The sequence below is a fragment of the Bombus impatiens genome, unplaced genomic scaffold, assembly GCF_000188095.3.
Source record: "Bombus impatiens unplaced genomic scaffold, BIMP_2.2 scf_0389, whole genome shotgun sequence".
Taxonomy (NCBI): Eukaryota; Metazoa; Arthropoda; class Insecta; order Hymenoptera; family Apidae; genus Bombus; species Bombus impatiens.
In genome coordinates, this window is record NT_176808.1 from 2,518,847 (window position 1) to 2,538,616 (window position 19,770).

The window sequence follows — 19,770 nt, forward strand, 5'->3', positions numbered from 1 at the left end:
CCGATTTTCGTCTTCACCTGCCACGAGGCGATTATTCGAACCGACTGGCGGTATGCACTGTCGTGAATCCAAGTGAATCGGTGACCACTAGCGTGGGGGATTCGAAACTTAAAGGTTGGTTTACGCACACACCAGGTCACGTGACCAGAAGCCGCGAACGAATTGACAGCTGGAACTTGGAAATATCAAGAATTTAAGAGCAATCGATCAAAAACGATGCAGTAATCGACATAACCAAGAAGCAATCCGTGCGAGACGCTGTCGCTGACTTCGGCTAAAAACTAAGGTAAGTAAGCGAGGAGGAGAGAGAAAGATCGAAAATCTTAGGAGAAGGGGAACTAGGAGAACGAAGGTGAACGCAACTAACTGATTGGACTAACGTAGTGGGGCGGCTCGATGATATTGTTGCTTGCGTGACAACTAATATAGCACCATCTATCGGTAGATTAACAAAATCCAGATGAATCAACGGGCAAAATGGAAACATCAAAATTTATCGAATTTTATCTTATTATAACGAATACATATCGTTTCTTCGATTATATTGCTTCAATGAACACGTTTCCTTATAGAAATGTCACACTATCAACCAGAGTTATTCGTTATAATTGCCACTTTATGAAAAAAGATACTGAACACCTGTTGCAAGTACATGTTTGACGAATTAAGAGTCGTATTAAGACATAAAATAAATCACAAAATAGAATTATCTTTCCACGATAAAATATAGGTAAAAATATCGTCAATATGATAAAAAAATAACAAACAAAGAAATTACTAACGTTTAAGAAAGAAAGAATTATGTATTACAACTTTTTATATTCGTAGAAGAACCTTTTTATGTCGTAGTTTGTATCCGATATAACTGTTAGATGACTTTTATTAACCATCAAACTTGTACTGGTATGATTTGAAATTTTATAAACATTCAAGAAACAATTGATTGCATGAAATATTACATTATGACATATACGATATTCGACGCTTGTTTCTGAGTGGAAAAATTTTTGAAACTCGACATATTTACTGTTGTTTGAGAAATGACGTTGTAGTAAACGGTTTTATAGTTCCAAATACTTGAATGCTGTACGTGCATGTTTTATACATATAAGTAAGTATTTATACATATGTAATAAAGTAAACGGATCCACGGTAATATTTTAAATATCTTTCTTAATGTTTGCATTTTAATTGAATCTCAAAGAGACAAAAATTCGTAACGCGATATGCTTCAGTATGTTGCAAACATACATACGTGATGTATAAGATTCTTTTTATATTAGAATTTGCACATATAAATTATAAATTATAAGTTATAGAATTTATTTTTATTTAAATACAATAATGGATGTTTAAAGTCAATAAATAAATCGTTATTATAGTAATTATCAATAGTAAATAATCTACTATAATACGTGAACATAATGTAAAGGAACAATCGCCTTAATTTCGATCTAACAAATAAAATACATATGTGTATCGTGAATGATGATAAAAGGAGGTAAATCACGCGATAACATAACGGTGACAAATCTGTGATAAAGTGGGCGTGAAGCAATTCGATCTACAATAAAGAATTTTCCGAATACTTGACGCGTTAATTACCCAAGTAAAATGTCTTTTCCCAAAATAGCCGCTTTATCTTCTCTAAAGAACTTACCTGTATAACTTGAATGTAAAACTATTTTATCTTTGTCGCTACGCGAACCATCTAATTATTTAAGTATAAAAACATCAGTTTTGTCAAGATAGTATAAACATCATGACTAATTAATTAGAAGCACGTATACCGTTTACTTATTCATCGTTACAGCATTGTTACAGTACTGTACATATGTTTGCATATTCAGATGTCTAATTTCTACTTCTGTATCTTCGTATTTTGCCGATGACTAATCGCGATGATTGTACGATGCATGGACATATATTGTTTTTCTGCCCTCTACCAACTCCATGCTTTTGTTAAATATGCGTATTTTATGTTTTTTTTTTTTTTTTTTTTAATGAAACCTTAGACAGAATAATTTCGCTATCCAACATAGACAAGAAGAATGGAATAGCTTACTCACTGAGAAAATTTATTTATCGTTAAAATTAATAGCTCATAGCAGGGAAGTATTTATAAAATCTATATCAATTTTAGACAATACTATATTCTTAACTTTGCTTTGTAGATAATATTTAATATAAATAATTCCTCAAACAAATTAATTTTCTATTTGTTTTCAAGTTCAACTAGCAATAAAGAATCAGCTATATTTATTATGGTGCAGGGCTATTGAAATGCATCGTACGAACTTGAAGCACGAGCGTAGTGGATGCGCGAAACTGGATGCGCGGTGGTTACCGTAATGGTGCGCGATGCGCGAGGCAGACGTAGCGGTTGTTCGAACAGTAGTCAAGTATAGTTGTCGTTGATACGTTGGGACGCGGTTAGTTTGTTGTTGACGTGGTTTGTTTCTGTAACGCCTACGGTTGTGCAAATGAAAACGCGTAATGCCAGTAGCCGGCATTAGAATAGTGATAGATACGTAGATCGGTTTCTCGATAGGAGGAACAACAGATGAATTATCGTAACCGTACGCTGTAACCGAATCGAACAAAATGTGGAGTCCGACGCACGTTCAAGTGACAGGTAAGTACATACGAACCTGGAAGCAAATTCCTTGACGTAGCGGATAAGAAGGTTATTTGTGCGGCAGGTGGTTCGTATCGAAACAGATGTACCGTAAACCAATTACCGCTTACACGTAGGCTAGGTTACGTAGGTATCCTTCGTCGAATGTAGGCAATCGAAACCTTGCAATCTCGTTAATACGTTCCAGAAATGTATTTACCGGGACTCTACTAGGTGTTTCTCGTGCTGTCGTCTACCAATGTATATCTTTATAGTCAACGACGCATGTCTTACTCAAGCGACCTCAATTGTCACGGTATTTTTAAATGGTTAATGCGGATCATGTTGCGACGGTGTAATTTTTCTTAGCCAACGTGTGCCATCGCAAACGTTGGCAAAAGCGAATGTCGAAGAAAATTTTCATCGCATTCGAGTGCAGCGTCGCGTAACGCGATAGACAGATTGGGAAGAGACGGTGAAAACTCGAATACTTTAAAAACACGAACGCTGCTCCAATCGAAAAGATAGTAATCTTACATGTGCACTTGCATGGTTTATCACATATATGCACGAACTTGCGCATTCTAGTTCCTTGGTGGATGTAAATATTTTCACTCTAGACTTTAGACGGACGTCTCGTATGAAAATCGTCTGCCACGATTTTGCGACGTCTCCGAATCGTGCCAAATTAAGGACGATGTACATATTTAAACCGCGCGCGGCTATCCATGGCTTAAATATACGATGAGTCAACTTCTGAAAACTGGTCGGCTTATTTTGTTTGTTAAAATTCGGCAAATTAGCACGATAAATACACGTCGATACAACTAATTCGATAAAATATCATTACTGATATTAGACTATATTTTCGACGTGATTTCGTTTGAACGTTTAATGAGATTGTTTCTCTTAGCAATTTTAACGCATAGAGCATTTATATGCGAGTTGACAAGCATTTAATACTTTCGTTTCGATGCAAAATAGGTAGAGTGTGAAAGCATATGTAGGAGCAGCTGATGATGTTCCCCCTTCTTATTCGTATATTCGAGTCCTCTTTCCAGGATCGTAGTTATATCCTTAAGTGCCCTTTAGTTTTCTATCCTGACTCCTCATTTTCCTTTATCTAACGTAAGCGACATTTTAAGTTATACTTTCTACTTTATCACAGCAGATAATCGCAACTTCTAAAAAACGGTTAATGAAGAACTTTATCTCCTTTATTTACAAAGATAGAAAGATATTTCCAACGGTCAATTTAAGGATTTGCCCTATGTCGTGTGATAAATCATTGCGGAATTTTTCACTCGTAGAAAAAAGAAGTATACCAGCTTAATTAGCTGTGATCTCGAACCGTTAAGAATGTTCCTTTCCGAGTAAACGGTATTCGGCTGCAGCTGTAACGAACGCCTCGCTTCGTCTAATCGAGTCGTGGAAGCATGCAGCGAGAGAGTTGATTTTCCCATCCAATTGGCTTTGTTCGGCGAGAAATCGAGGAAAACGATACATTTTATGCGATTGTAGAAAGAATTCTAGTCATCGAGTGCATTTCATGCATCGTTGTCTCGTGACTACGGTACAAAGCAAATATTATTATAGCAGGCTCGAAGCTAAAATTCTCCCTAAACGTTAATATTTATTTTGGTAAACCATTGCCAGAGTATACCATTATTTAAAATATACAATCAAACCGTGAATGTTTATGCATTTGCGGGAAATTAAAAATTGTAAAAATGCACACAACCCGCGTGATATGCAAAAGTACATAAAATATGTAAAGTGAAGCGTTCGCATCGATTAGCAGTTTAGTACAGTGCGTAATAACTACGAAAATGGAATCTATATATAAAAATTCTGTACGGAATTTCAATGTAGATATAAATCCCTAATAGATCGTAATTTAATAAGTTGGTATGATATTTAAAGAAAAAAAAAAAAAACTAAAGCAATAGAATCTGTATAGAAAGTTATTTTTATTCCTAACGCTAGCGGCGCTAAACATTAAAATATGAACTTTACTTCAGACATTTCATGTATTTTTATCTTCATCTATAATTTATACCTATGTTTACGTAGAAACAAATTTTTATATAGCTCCCTTTTACTTGCTCTCTCACTTAGCTGTCTTTGCTTACGTACGTACATTAAAATATAGAATTGCATAAAAATTCGAAATTTCCACACGGTGCACACAACCAAAAGAAGAAGATATATCAAACGTATGTTTACGTGCCAGCGTTACGATATACGTATTGAGCGTAGAATTTATTTCTGACGTTGTACATATCCTCCATAAAAAGAAGTACGTAGCGCGGGATAGTCAAAAATAGCAGAATAGCAATGCTATACAAGCAAGATTTCGCGGTAAGAATGCAATAGAATAATGGAACAATAGGGAAGCGATACGTTCACGCTTTTACCGTGATAGGAAGCTATGTTGTGCTCGTCAGTCATGATGCGTTTTTACAAAATGCATATTATCTCAGATATTCTAACGATGGCTCTGTACTCTGGCCAGATGCCATTTCGTTTTATCGCGCATAATAAAATATGCGGCTGATTTGTCCGCAGCTACGCCTCTTTCTCTTTATCGTATTTTTGAGTGCACAAATACCTTCGCGGACAAAATACTGTGAAATTTTAGCATTTATGTATGTTTTATTCGAACAGCTGAAATATAATAGAACTTTCTGCCATCAAGGAATAAATCATTCTTTACTTTTCCCTTTTTCCTAGAATTTAACAAAATGTTTTCTTTGTTCGCAGTTCAAAGAGCGAAGAACTTATTAACCAAAGGAAAACACAGTGAGTATCCTGATTGATCGTTACGACAACAATGGTACAACAACAATATTATTAGCGAAATGTTATGATACAAGAGTTACGTCGTGAACTTTGAATTATTTTCTTTTCTTTTTTTTTTTTCCTTGAGCATTTGAATTTTCTTATTTTAGCTGTACAATATCTGCATACAGACGAAATGCACATAACTAGAGTAGAGTATACTCGTATAGATATACAGCGTGTAACTAGGGTACAATATCTGTATACAGACAAAATGCACATAACTAGAGTAGAGTATACTCGTATAGATATACAGCGTGTAACTAGGGTACAATATTCGTATAAATGAAGGGTATATGAATATTTTTAATAGCGTTTACAATTTTTGAGGAGAGATTTTTAGAAGCTTGTAAATATATAAAGCAAGCGAATATATTTGGTTGCACGATTACTGTTTCTATCGTCGGAGGCAAGTAAGGAGGAAGTCCCGGTAATCTGAGATTTCCTGAGTTAAGAGGTTAAGATTATCGAGCCTTTGTACGTTGCTTTATACATATGTTGTGCAGTTTAAACGGTTTTGCATGGTTCGCGAAATTCGATTCGAATTTAGCACAATGACGAAACACCGGTAAAATTTCGTCCTCCATTGTTTTGAAACTAGACACGCTTCAATAAAAAAAAAGATACTGACATCAACGAATTGTTACGTTTCCCTGCGCAATCTGACATATATGACGTAAAAAGACGGCTAAAACGACTACAATTTCAAAGACACTTAATATTAGGTCATTTCACGAGTAATGTCACGTTCGACGTATTGCGACAAATTAAATATAAATAAAAGAACGATTAGGGCTGTCTGGACAGGAGAAGAGAATATCGCGAATGTAATTTATACGGTCAATAAGTAGACAATAAACGTGGCCTGTGCGACATTTTTAATATTCGTCGCGCGGCTTGTTAATCCTAACCTTGCGGTTAACCGTCACCACCCACGTTAAATGCTTCGATCTAACAACGCAGAGACCAACGATTGTTTCGTGACGATCGCGCTTGGCAAGGAAAAATACCAAACGTCTGTGAAGGAGAAAGCGTCGAAGGATGTGGAATGGCACGAAGAATGCGAGCTACTCATACCGGAACAAGGGAACACCGCAGAGATTATCCTTACGGCCCTTCATCGCAACTTCTTGGGTGTCGACGAATTCCTCGGCACTATCAGCATACCTCTCTCCAGTTTCGATGTTTACGAGAGACCAAAGAATAGATGGTACGTTGTTTGATGTTACATAATCATTTTCCATCATTGCATGAACATTTTTGATCTATTTATGATACGGAGTAAATGAAACGCTGAGAACGTTGATAAAGTTACACGAGAATTAAAAAGCAAGATTTTGTCTGAAAAGTTTCTAATTATATATAGGTACACTCTTGGGAGTAAACCAGGCAAGGAAAATACGAAAGAGAGAGGAGAACTTGAAGTGAAGATAGGTTTCATCGTGAAAGCTGGTAGTTTGACCGATTTGAGCCACAAAGAACGTCACAAAAGTTCCCTTGGACAGTTATCCACGGCTGCCCATTCGATCGGTGGAAGTTTACTCAGTATAGGCAGCTTCGAGAAGCGTAAAGGTTTAAAAAAATTAGCCAAATCGATCGGGAATCGCGTGAAAGGAAAGAGCAAGCATAATTTGGACAAAGGAGATGACCTGAACGAAAAAGACGAGCGCAAGTTCCGCACCACGAGACAAGAACCCGGAGAAGCTGACCCTGGTGTTATTAGCGAGGACGAGGACGAATTTACGGTAACTATGAATCTATCGATTTGTTGTTATTTAAATTTCCTGTATAATAATTCACAGTTAAAACTGTATATTTCAGTTTGACGATTTGTCGCACAAGAGCTCGGCATCGTCTTTAAATGCTCCGGTTGTCGCCAACAGTAACAGTGTAGCTTCGATCGCTTCGAGTAACTCCTCCAGTAACAATTTCGAGGCACATCATGTACCACCAGCGCCAACGAACGCAGCACCCAACAAACCACCACGATTCTCTATGAGCGCTTCCACTACCTCCTTATCCAAAGTGGACAATATCAAAGAAGATGAATGGGGTTTGAAGCTTTATGGCAAACAAGTTAATAATAATGTTAAAAGGTGAATAAAATTGTTCTTACCGTGTGAAATCTCAATCTGAATGGAAACGATTGTATTAATACGCCGTTGATATATTTAGATGGGATAGCAAAGCAAGTCCAAAAATTGTGATAGACGAACCAAAGGATGAATATCGCGAATCGTCGCCCATAAATTCACCTTCTTCGACTTTGAAACGTCAAGAACTTCCAGAGATTCCGAGCCCTGCACCGCGTGAGGTACTGCTAACAAAGAACAAACTTGAAGATAAGTTCGCATCGACTAAAGAGAAGAACGTAAAAGAAGAGAAACTCAAAGAAAAGAAAGAAGATAAGTACAGTTGTTGGAGTCCTAAAGATGAAAAGCAATCGAGAAAAGACAAGAAGAAAGAAAAAGAGAATAAATTTAAAGACTTTAATGACGATAATAATTTGTCCGGGGAGAGAATTATCATCGGAGGTGAAGACGCGATTAAAACTACAGCATCGGTGAAAAGCCACTTACCGCATGAAATTCTCGCACAATTCGAAGGGAAATCGAGAGAGGTAAATACGCTGTGGTATTACCATTACTATTATTATAATAAATCGTCGGTTTTTAAATTATAAAAAAGAGATCTGCATAATATGCGACGATTAAATTTTTTCAATACAGGATCTCATCGAATTGACGCTACAGCTGCAGGCGGAAGTAACAGATAAGAAGAAACGTCTAAACGACTTGGAAGATTATATAGATGCGCTACTACTACGAGTAATTGAATGCTCGCCACGCTTACTGCAAAACCCATATCAATCACAGAGACGTTTGTCATCACCTGGTCATCAGTAGATAATTAAACAATCTTCCGTTTTGGTATTTTCAAATGTTGATGTTGAGATTAATTATGTGTTCGAAATAATTGGTGATAATTGCATACTGCTCGTTTAACCTATTTCGACCATTTCATACATTTAACTGCAGCTACTTTGTAGTTCGCGGGCTTTAATTTATTTTCAACTAACATTTATAATTTTTAATTTGCACGTACTTCGCAATGACATCGCTTCTTAAAATGTATAAACATTTGTTGAATTTTTAATGTTTTTTATCGTTTCAACAAAAAATGTTTTATTAAAGTTTATGTATATTATATATATTTACACATATGTATAGTATGTTTTAGAGCGCGGCGAAAAAGAGCGGTGTTTGTGCCAACCGTTGTAAAATGAGAACGAAAAATAACAAATACCCCTAGTCTTCCCAACAAAAATGATTGATCCAAAAATGTTATTTCCGTCCAAAGTACGATCCCAACAAGTATGATTAAAATATTTGTATTTTTGAATATTTACAAGAGTATTTCTTCGTACAATATGTATCATATTTTCACAAATATATTTAAAATAAACATTAAACTATTTCACAATCTAATTACTCGTGTTAAGTTATTTCTAATCTACACGTATATATATAGATATGTCTGTACAATCAGATAACCTTGAATTACGTAACATTTCTCAAAAGTACAATAATTGCATTATGTACTAATAGTACAATAATAGTATGTACTATAATAAACATACAGATAGTATAGTTACATAGTCGAATGAATATTTGTACGTGGTCGATGTTTACAGGTTGGATAGTCGTTATTTATTCTAACGTACCCGTGGAGCGCCAAATAACGTGGTCGTTTCGTATTGAGATGTCCGTAGTACGATAGTCTGTTCGCTTATGTTTTCATTGGAGTTCCTCTAGTAATTTGTTTGTAAAAGTTAATCCTATCAACGACTAACGATGAGGAACGATATAAATGATGACAATTCAACTAATTTAAACACAGTATCCGGTAAGTTTCAGCAGTTTTGTTAATATTTGCCTTTTGACATCGATCATGTGAGGTTAGATTTCTCGAAATAGGGTCGTTTCAAGGGGCACATAGAGGCATTGCAGAATTTTAAAGATACTCTTTTTAATGTTCACACTGTATATACATCAGTCAGTTCTATAATTTATGAATGATTAGAAATACTTTAGTTGTAACAATGATGCTGCTTGGAGTAATTAAATTATGAATATTTCGCTGCCCTTATATATGTACCATGTGGTCGAAAAATATGATTTATTTTCACATATAGGTTAAATGAAAAGTCTTTCAACTTTTAAGTTTGAGTAGAGTGAAGAAGTAAGAAGTTTAACAACTGCAAAATATGATTTATAGATTCATCCATGGAAACATGTACAGCAGGTCCCTTAGTCCTATATTCCACCGCACAAGCATGGGCAGCTCAGTTTCATCGCAGCCTTATGCCTGCCAGGATATCCGACGAATCATCCGACGAAGAAGATCTTTCACAGTACCAATTCGAAGATGACTTGGAGTATCTTAGGTCATTGGACCCAAAGGAATGGAAAGATCAAGACCATTATGCAGTGTTAGGCTTGAAAAAGCTTAGACACAAAGCAACCGAAGATATTATAAAAAGGGCTTGTACGTAAAGAAAGTTCAAAGTATACTCTGTAAAGGAATGTAGGTGTTATATCGTTCACTGTCGTGCCTAATACAATGATTAACCCGGTTGAGGAGTATTTGATGTGTGAATTACAGATAAGCAGAAAATTCTCAAACATCATCCCGATAAGCGGAAGGCAATGGGCGAGGAAATCCGGCCAGATGACGATTATTTCACCTGCATAACAAGGGCCTGGGAAATCTTGGGAAACCCTATGAAGCGGCGGAGTTACGACAGTGTGGACCCGTATTTTAGCGACGACTTGCCAGATGAAAAAGATTGTAAAAATAACTTTTACGTGCTAATGGGTAAAGCGTTCAAAGAGAATGCTAGATGGTCTACGAAGAAGCCGGTACCGCGCCTGGGTGGATCAGATACACCTAGGGATAAAGTAGAAAAATTTTATTCGTTTTGGTATGACTTTGATTCGTGGCGCGAATATTCTTATTTAGACGAGGAAGACAAAGAAAGCGGTCAAGAGTAAGTATACCACGATTAAATTTTTTCTGTATTTCTTTACCTTCTAACATATTTATAATCTGTGTAATTATTTTCCTAGTCGAGATATGCGTAAGTGGATCGAGAAAAAAAACAAAGCGACACGAGCGAAACGAAAGAAGGAAGAAATGGCACGTATACGTACGTTGGTCGATATGGCTTACAATATAGATCCCAGAATAAAGAAGTTCCAGCAAGAAGATAAGGATAAAAAGACAGCAGCAAAAAAAGCAAAACAGAAAGCTGCAAAAGAGAGACAGCAAGAAGAAGAGAGAATAGCGAGAGACGCGGCAGAAAAGGAAAGATTAGAAAGAGAAAAACGGGAGATTGAAGAAAAAGCAAAATTAGATGCGCTTAAACAAGAAAGGGAAGCACAGAAGAAAGCGCTTCGTAAGGAAAGAAAGGCATTGAGAGATTTTTGTAAAGCCAATAATTACTTTGCTCAAAATTTAGAGGAAATTATTAGACACATGGAAAGCGTTGAAAAAATTTGTGAACTTTTTAAACTGGTTCAATTGGAGGAGGCGATGAAAAAATTACAGAGTGACGGTAGAACCGCGTTTATCAGTATCATGGAAGAAACTGAGAAGAAAATAGAAGCAGAACGTAGAGCCGGTGTTATCTCTAGTGATATGCGAAATACACCGGAAAAGCAAGTAAAATCTTACACTGCACCATGGAGTGAAAATGATTTACAGCTTCTTATAAAAGCCGTAAATTTGTTCCCAGCAGGAACGAATCAACGTTGGGAAGTAGTAGCAAATTTTATCAATCAACATAGTACTTCCTCCACTGGTGTTACACGCGATGCAAAGGAAGTTCTTGCAAAGGCTAAAGATTTGCAATCGACTGATTTCAGTAAATCTAGTTTAAAGGAGCAAGCAAATAAGAAAGCGTACGATAATTTTATTGCCGAGAAAAAAACCAAGGAATCGGTTGAGGACCGAATGCCAGCTGTTACTGAACGTCTGGATCATCCTGTTTCTAACGGTGTTAGTTCCGAACAAAAAGATTCTAAAAAAGAGGCACAGCCTTGGACTCCAGCGGAACAAAAACTGCTGGAACAAGCGTTGAAGACTTACCCTACAAGCGTGCCTGATAGATGGGATCAGATAGCAGCATGTATTCCAACTAGGACGAAAAAAGAATGCATGAGGAGGTATAAGGTACGTTTCGAAAAAGATATATTTGCAAATTTATTGTTTTTCTATATTTCTAAATTTCTATATTTCGATTGTTTGCAGGAGCTGGTCGAACTCGTCAAAGCGAAAAAGGCGGCACAAGTGATGAAATAATATTAGTCTGTCCTTAACATGAAAATTGTTTTTAACTTATTAAATTACAAACAAATTCATAATTGAGTTTGGAAGAAGAATGAATGTTAGCTTTTACCGAACGTCGGCTGTTGTATATACTTGTGCCTTGGTTTAATTTGTACATGCACAGTTTGCAACGGTTCTAGGAATTTTCTGCTACTTATACGCAAGAAAGCAATTACTGCACCTAGTGACTACATTAATCGCAATTGTTAACTGCATGGAAAATCGTGGTCCCAAGGTTCGAATTGACGCTCCCGAAAATTAACCTTTTTTTTTTTATATATAACAATTCTTCTGCAATCGTGCGATCGAAATGTCTTGTAAGTAATGTAAAATATGATACTAGAAAGCAATCGTCGTTTAGGTCGAAGCATACATACTTTATAAATAAAGACGATCGATATTTCGAAAACGCGTGTTTCCTCGATCTCCATTCGAACACAGAACTAGAACATGGGATGTTTGAAATTCTTATATTTTTAATTTGACACATTTTTTGACAACATTAACAACAACAATTGTTTGTGTTAGTTCCTTTCTATGCAGCGAATACTGTCCATGCAGTTCCTTCGTCGTTCTCGCCAGTCTCGTTTACACAATGTCGGAACCACATGCACGTATTTAGCATTCGAATGCATCTGCGCTCAACATTTCGCTTTACCCAAAACCGGTTTAAAATCTCAGTTAATTATCTTGGAAATCACATTGGACGAAAGGGTCGATTTGTTTCGAGTAAACGAAGCAAAGTATCGAGCGTAGAGGTTCATCGTAGATAAATCTTCGCGTGTTTGAAGAATAGAGAAAAAAAATATGAATACCGTAAAGCGTAAGCCTAATGGCTAAGTGAGTTTCGGATTTTTAACTTGCTTGGTTACGTGCCTTTCGACACTTTCTTCGAAAGAAATGTAAACGCAGAGTGACCGATGATTCTTTACGATCACGGAGACGCTTGTTTCTTCATTTTTACTCATTCATATGACAAATAAGTTGCGTTGTCTAGCTTCTCGCAAACGCAAGTGTCGCATTTCTTTTCCTATAAGTGTCACTGGTGCAAAAGGAAACTTGGATTTCCGTTTCGAGTTGCACCATTTTTTTCTCCCCTTTCCCTTTTTTCTTTTTTTCTTTTTTTTTTTTTCTTTTTTCGAAGACACGGACAGTTTTGTAGCGTGCGATAAAAATCAACATATATTCCCAAACTATGCTCCGCCATTGCGTGTAATTTGTATGGTTTTGTTCCGACAGCGAAATGGAAAATCATTTTTTTTTTTTAAACGATGTCTTTGTTCATCGTGCGCTACAAATCATCGAGGACTGTTTACGGAAATAGATGTAAAAAAGGAACGTTTCTTGACACGAGTAGGAAGCGGAAGAGGAGCCAAAATGGAAAAAAAACGGCAGTATTATCGTGTGCGTGTCTGTTGGTTGTGCATCTTAAGGTTGTGGGTCTTAACTCTGTAAAATTCCTACTGGACTAACGAGAGTCACAAATGCGCAAGTATTAGTTCCTACCCGTTTCTTTTTTTTCAACGAGATACATAGGTCGCCAGATCTGGCATAGGAGCATGTTTCCTCGACTTGAACGTTTGCGAACAGAGCTTCGGAAAATGTAAAAGTTACGACCCTATCGGTTCTAACATCGAAACATACAAATAATACCGTTACAGAAGATACACTTATGCACTAAGCGACAAAGAGAAATGATCGAATCGAAGATGGTTAAATTTAGCTAGATAGAAGTAGCCACATAAATTTGCATGATGTATTTCATTAAATTTTACTTTATTTTTAGTATTGTGAACTCTATCATTGCATTAGTAGTTAAAACACATTTAATTGTATTGTACGTATTAATTGTGTATCGTAATGTAACTGTATTATTCGTATAACCGGTTACTGATAGTTCGTAGATCGCCACCTGATTTACAGAATTCCGAATGTTTGCTTCTCAAGACCGTTATTTCTAATAATAATAGTCGTTAAATAAGAAAAGAAAGTGAAACTAAGTAGTAATAGGGAATCGATCTGAGAATCGAATGACGTTTGGCGCAATCGAAACATCTAGTCACGTTTTCGATATAACTAGCATTGAAAGATTCCACTTAACCGATATAAATTTGAATAAAATTATAAATCTGAGTTTTGAAGCGTTAAATTTTGAAAATTAAAACAGAGAAATTCGCAAGTTGACATTTAGAGAATGTTATTACATAACGGATGTAGACAAACAAAACGAGGGAGAAATCACGTCATCCTTCATTATCGAAAATCGATGATCGAGAAGCGTCTTTGTCAACGTGCGTCGAGTGTGTTTCCTAAAAACCGATGATAAGTTTACGCGAGCATCGTTCGTTACCGTGCCGATATAAGAACGTTTAGTAAAAATAAACGGTGCAAGTAGCGTGTGTGAGTGCCAAAGCTGTGCCACGAGATCGGTAGCACGGGTAAGAACGCGTCGAAGTGCAAGATTCAATTTTTTGGAAAGCTCGATCGATTGTTTATTTTATCTTGGGTTTCTGGGTGTATTAACGAGCTAGGACAGTAAAATACGACTCTAATTACAACCGTTCGATACACGGTTTGTTACACGGTTCGTTACACGAATTGGATTTTTCGACAACGAAGCGATCGTAAGTAAGTATTTACTTAGGTGTAGGATAACGAGTGATCGTACTTGCGTCGTTAGAAACGCGAATCTTGCGCGTCGAACGTTTTATCCGATCGCTGACCGTTTCGATCATAAAAGATGGTCAATACCGGTTGTGTATGGTGCATGTAAAGTGTTTAGTAGTGGCACGATGAACGAGTAAGTTGGGTTCACTGGGCCGCAAAGGCTAGCGAGACCGAAGAGGAAGGCATTAAAAGGACTGGTTTCCCGCGAGTTTCGTGTCGCTTGCCTCTCGTTCAGTATATAGTGTATAGTATATACATACGTCATACGCTTCAATGATCGTCAGTCTCGTAACATAGAAAACGTTGGTCTTCCTAAACGCGTCTATCAAACACTTAAGCGACAACGGGTTATCGCGCGCCGCTATTAATCCGACATTACGATTTAAAGGTAAGAATTTTTTTTCTTCTACGCGTATATTCTACGGATCGGTGTAAACGCCACTTTACAACAGTATAAAAAGATCGCTATAGACAAATACATAATTGTTAAAAAGACGCTGGAAAAAACGAATACGAAAGGTCGACTATATATAACGCGAGTAGCATCCTTAGGACGATTAGTAATATCGTGCGCGACTCATCGTGGCAGATGTCGCTTCGTACGAATATTCGAGATCTTCGATATCCGTTTTTACCGTCTGTTCGATTTTTCTCGATCGGATACACACGGAAATTGCTCTCTTTTATTCCCTCGCTCGAAATTACCGATTCGACGAAGCCGCGCGCGTTATTACACCGACTTGTCTCGGCTCCTCACACACACCACGTACCTATATTATCGTACTCCTAAGAAAATGTCCAAAGACGTGTCCTTCGGTTTGTTTGTTTGTTTGTTTGCTTGTTTCATTTTAAATATCGTTTTAGTTTTCTTTGGTTCCCTTGTCGACGAAGGGCTCGCGTCGGCCGCGGCTCTTCGAACGTATTCTTATGTCTTACTCGAATGCGTACATGAATATACAATACCATTTACTATACATATACGTAAAAAGATCGGCCGTAAATATCGACATCTAATAAACGAACGTAAACGAACGAAAGATATAAGAAGAAACGAGATGGTCTCCGTTTTTCGAATCGGACGAGCGGAAAAGAAACGCAACACGGAGAAACGTAAAGCGCGATAAAGTGGGTAACGCGTTTGCGACGAGTCGAAGGTAGGACGCTTAGAATCGAAATGGCGTCGAGAGGAGTTCCAGAGAACGTGGTTCTGAGAAATATCATCGATGAAGATTATTGTCGAAGTCATTTCAAGGTACACGAGAGATTGAACGACGTTGATCGTTTCGGGCTTCCTCGATGATTCCGATACGTTCTCGACAACCACATCCGCCACGCTTTTCTACTTTAACCTTCTCGAGGATGCATTCAAACGAAGAACGGTGGATTCAGATCGTACTTTTTTGTCTTCGATCAAAAATCCGTGACATCGCTTCGCACGATCTACGTACCAAGCGTTCACGATGAAGTATTCCAAGTTGTATCACGATCGTTTTCGAATCAAGTTCTCGCGTCGACTCCCGAATCGGACGTACCCGGGCGACGGTCGGCGCGGAACACTTTCGCTACGTTATGGCGTTTTCGTAAACAAGCTACACGCACAATCGATCCGAAATATTGATCGGAAATTGCTCGGCGCGTATAGGATTTTCGATGCGCAAAATGGCGTAATTAGTCGGTGGAATATCCGCAGAACCACGTGTCTATTGGATGTCTTCCACTTTCTTTCCTTTCCTTTTTTGTTTCGTTTACTTGGTTCTAGAGGTCGCGGTTTTCAACGTGTAACTAACATACACGTGCTTTAATCCGTGTAGCTTTTAATACATGGGCGCACACGTATCGAAATATTTTATTTCGCGCGATTATTAACGAAGCACAAAATAGCCGAATATTCAAGTACATCGATGACAGCGGTTTAGAGTTTCTTGTATCAAAATACGATTACTCGATTATACTTTGCGAACCGAAAATGCTCGTTATTGTAACCAGCAATCTAGAAAACCGCATGCTCGTTTCACGAATTAATCGCACAAATGTGATCAAACGTATTTTCATACGCATCGATGCTCGAATGAAATAAAATACGACTGTACGTCGAGAGTTACTCGGATCAAAACACGGATATAATAATTACACGTGGGATGCAGACCCAATCTCTTTACTCGGTACCCAATCTTTCCTCCGATCGAATCCGATACTCTTCACGCTCGTCGTCCAAGCGCCTGCCCCTGGCTTCGGATGTCGCGTTTTCGCGAGGAACTCGAGCACACGAAATTTGCCGATAATCGCTTGGCCAACTATCGAACGAAAGATCGACGATCACGCGACACGTCGTTGCACGACTTCGTGCGTGTAAGGGAACGACTGCCACTCTTCACCGATTCGTTACTCGACCATGCCATATACCTAATTAATACGTAAACTATAGCCAACTATGCATACTGCGACAGATCTGCAGAGGCAGCTGTATAATTAGTGGAAACAAAAAACGTTAAATAATCGAGAAGCTCGTGCGACAGAAACGATCCTTATTAATGATTTAAATTTTTTAAATAATGCGTTCCAATGGTTGCACGCGTTACTCCTAACGTTATAGGATTGGTATCGTAAAAAAACGACTCGCGTGTTGATTTATCGCCGGATGAAAATGAACCGGTTCTGTGGAAGAAAGGTTTTGCCACGAGGTTCGTAACTTGGCGATTCGATTACACGCGTTTCGGTTTGTCCGTTCGGGCAGGCCCTCCCTAGCACGCGCACACGCGTCAGTGTGTAGATACGTGCGTGCGTCTCCGACGATATACGCGCGCGGCTGGAAATTTCGTTGGGACGTAATTCGTAAAAATTGGGGTTAGGTTTTAGAGGAGAAGAGCACAGGCTGGAATTATATGCAATAATTGTAGACGATACGCGTGTGTTATGGACATTTGGAGATCTGAACGATCGGGAGCAGGGGGATGAGAAGATTACGCGGACGCGAGACGTGACAGCGAGCTGCGAAAACGAAACTCGAGTCTAGCTGCTGCGTTCGAGTCGCGTGCTACCGTAAGTAGAAATATCGGCATCGGTGCGTAAGTGTAAATATAGAAGCATCGTTCGATCGTCCGGCGATCGTTCGGCTGTTGCCTGGTGATCGCGCCGTATTTAAAGCAATTTAAAGTTGTTCTTTACGGATCGTGCGCGTACACCGGTTCACCCTCCGACGTACAAACGAATATCGCGGCAGTCGCGTTTATCGGCCATTCATCCTCGCGCATCAATTATTATACCCGCAACGTATATGTACAAGTACGTACGAATAATAATGGTAGTAATAATAGTAATGATGATAATAATAATAATAATAATAATAATAATAATAATAATAGTAATAATAATAATAATAATAATAATAATAATAGTAATAATAATAATAATAATAGTAATAATAGTAATAATAATAATAGCAATAATAATAACAATGACTTTATGTGTGTGTACGTGTGTAATGTTTTAACGTGTATGCTTGTGCGTGTGTATGCGTGTGATGTGGCGTGTGCGTGAATGTGTGTGTGCGTGTGTAAAATATATATAACGATATATATGTATGCGTATATACATATATCGTTACAATACCGTAGCATACACACTCGCAACATGTTTTCGTAATTCGCGGTAATAGTACTTTGTCTAAGTTGATAAAAGTCTTCTCTGGTCCGAAAGAAGTTACAGATACTTAGGCACTTGTTATCTCATCTAGTAATCCATCGTACGAAGAGCAATAATGAGTTCAATTATATCCTAAACAACGGTAATCGAAGGAATAAGTGTTTTACGATAAGAACGAGAGCAATAAGGATTTTAATCGTTCGCGTCTCGCTTCGCGCCAGTTCTTTTCTCATCTGTTTCCGCGCCGTCTCGTTTTACCAACGAAGCTCGAAACGCGACACGCTCGCTCGAACCGAGAGGATCGCGCGCTATTCATTCGGCAACATCGTCTTCGCTAACGTTCCCAATTGTTCGATTCGCGATCGTGTCGGAAGCCTGGCTATCCCGATGGAAGCGTTCGTTGCCTCCACCCTTCGAGCGTTTTCGCCGCTTTTCGCAGTCAGCGTTCCAGCCCCGATGCTTTTCCTATCGACGCGCGATCGGTCGTTGCTCTCGTTGCTTTATTGCTTGCGTCGGCCGATCCTCTTTCGACCGCGTCGGAAGCCTTCTTGCCACACTTTTTTACCACAGTCACCCGCCACGTCTCTTGACCCGCTTCACGCCGCAAATCCTACAACGGCAGAAACATGGAACCCTCGTTTCCGCGGCAAAAGCTGCCAAACGAATCGAGGAGGTTCGTCNNCTGCGACGAACGTATCGATCGACGAAACGTGCTTCACCGTTTCGTTTCGCTCCTCGTTTCGCTCCTCGTTCCGCTTCTCGATCCACTTCCAATTCCACCACCTACAGAGGCATCGAACTGCCTCGTATTTTCGGCGAAACGATAGACGATACCTGGGACGAGAGTGGTTCTCGTTCGACTAGATGAACGAGTTGGGAACACGATCTACGGGATGGTCGTCGCGTCGCTAAGACGGCGGCGGTTGTTGCTGTTGCGTCGACTGGTCGGAAGTGGTGCCCGTTGGCCCTCTGCCTTGATAGTACGATCGATACTGTCGCGGGCCGGACGGTTGTTGCTCCTGCAGCGGCTGGTACCCGATGCCTGTCGCCTGTTGGCTCTGCTGGATCGGCTGATAGGCCGGCGTCCATTGCTGGTCTGCGCCCTGTTGTAGCTGATACGACAGCGGTTGTCCACGACGCTCTTGCAGAAGAAGCTGATGCGCCGCCCGGTCCATCTCCTCGCGCGTCATGTCCAGCGCTTCCTGCATCTCTCGCGACGTGTATCTGACAAAGTCCGGGTCGCAGTACTTGCCTAGCCCTTGCTCCACGAGAACCTACGGATAACGAAAGATCTCGTAGCGTCGATTGACGTGTAATCGCCTGCTGACTCGAGTAACGTCACGAAGATTATTTGAGTCGTACGATTCTTCGTATTTTTCCTTATCGCGGCTGAAAAACGTCACACGTTTCCTTCCTCTCGCCGTTAGGTCGAAGGCTGACAATCAACGCACCAAGTATACGGCGAGTTTGATCGTTTCTACGAAAAGTCGAGGATCGAAGCTCTGGCGACTCAAATAATTCAACGTTACTATTGTAACTGGAGTAACGCTTACCCGGCCAACCAAGCTTTCCGCGCTTCCGATGACCTCGAAGTTCGGCTTCCGATCGGCAGG

The 19,770-nt window shown here is 39.0% G+C and overlaps 4 protein-coding genes across 13 annotated transcripts in view; 2 read left to right on the plus strand and 2 right to left on the minus strand.

Moving 5' to 3' along the window:
- Positions 1-275, minus strand: part of LOC100742268 (Na(+)/H(+) exchange regulatory cofactor NHE-RF1) — an 8,192-nt gene extending 7,917 nt beyond the window's left edge. The window contains exon 1 of the mRNA XM_003490038.4: positions 1-275. The gene's annotated coding sequence lies outside the window, so the exon portion shown is untranslated.
- A 2,044-nt stretch (positions 276-2,319) lies between these two features.
- LOC100742391 (rab11 family-interacting protein 2) lies at positions 2,320-8,930 on the plus strand. The gene is made up of 7 exons (XM_003490039.4): positions 2,320-2,635; positions 5,381-5,419; positions 6,422-6,668; positions 6,825-7,203; positions 7,280-7,554; positions 7,634-8,078; positions 8,188-8,930. The coding sequence occupies exons 1-7, from the start codon at positions 2,605-2,607 to the stop codon at positions 8,362-8,364; spliced, it is 1,593 nt and encodes a 530-aa protein (XP_003490087.1). The 5' UTR covers positions 2,320-2,604; the 3' UTR covers positions 8,365-8,930.
- A 234-nt stretch (positions 8,931-9,164) lies between these two features.
- Positions 9,165-12,647, plus strand: LOC100742515 (dnaJ homolog subfamily C member 2). 2 transcript variants are annotated; one of them, XM_012386466.3, is made up of 5 exons: positions 9,165-9,364; positions 9,737-10,045; positions 10,124-10,508; positions 10,588-11,692; positions 11,771-12,647. In XM_012386466.3, the coding sequence occupies exons 3-5, from the start codon at positions 10,168-10,170 to the stop codon at positions 11,819-11,821; spliced, it is 1,497 nt and encodes a 498-aa protein (XP_012241889.1). In that variant the 5' UTR covers positions 9,165-9,364; positions 9,737-10,045; positions 10,124-10,167; the 3' UTR covers positions 11,822-12,647. The 2 variants fall into 2 exon arrangements, with proteins under 2 accessions (XP_012241889.1, XP_003490088.1); XM_003490040.4 differs by having other exon boundaries at positions 9,167-9,364; positions 9,737-10,006.
- A 468-nt stretch (positions 12,648-13,115) lies between these two features.
- LOC100746891 (muscle calcium channel subunit alpha-1) overlaps positions 13,116-19,770 on the minus strand; it is a 43,504-nt gene continuing 36,849 nt past the window's right edge. For 8 of the 9 annotated variants that reach the window (XM_033321155.1, XM_033321153.1, XM_003490072.4 and 5 more), the window contains 2 exons: positions 19,711-19,770; positions 13,116-19,431 (listed from right to left, as the gene is read on the minus strand). In XM_033321155.1, coding sequence (XP_033177046.1) covers positions 19,066-19,431; positions 19,711-19,770 — 426 coding nt within the window. In that variant the 3' untranslated portion in view covers positions 13,116-19,065. The remainder of the gene's footprint in view (positions 19,432-19,710) is intronic. The other variant, XR_004461849.1, reaches the window with a different exon arrangement.

Coding starts and splice junctions, on each gene's coding strand:
- LOC100742391 (XM_003490039.4), top strand. CDS start 2,605: ATGTGGAGTCCGACGCACGTTCAAGTGACAG. Junction 2,636..5,380: donor GACGCACGTTCAAGTGACAG/GTAAGTACATAC, acceptor CTTTGTTCGCAG/TTCAAAGAGCGAAGAACTTA. Junction 7,555..7,633: donor GTTAATAATAATGTTAAAAG/GTGAATAAAATT, acceptor TGATATATTTAG/ATGGGATAGCAAAGCAAGTC.
- LOC100742515 (XM_003490040.4), top strand. CDS start 9,313: ATGAGGAACGATATAAATGATGACAATTCAACTAATTTAAACACAGTA. Junction 10,509..10,587: donor GACAAAGAAAGCGGTCAAGA/GTAAGTATACCA, acceptor TTATTTTCCTAG/TCGAGATATGCGTAAGTGGA. Junction 11,693..11,770: donor AATGCATGAGGAGGTATAAG/GTACGTTTCGAA, acceptor GATTGTTTGCAG/GAGCTGGTCGAACTCGTCAA.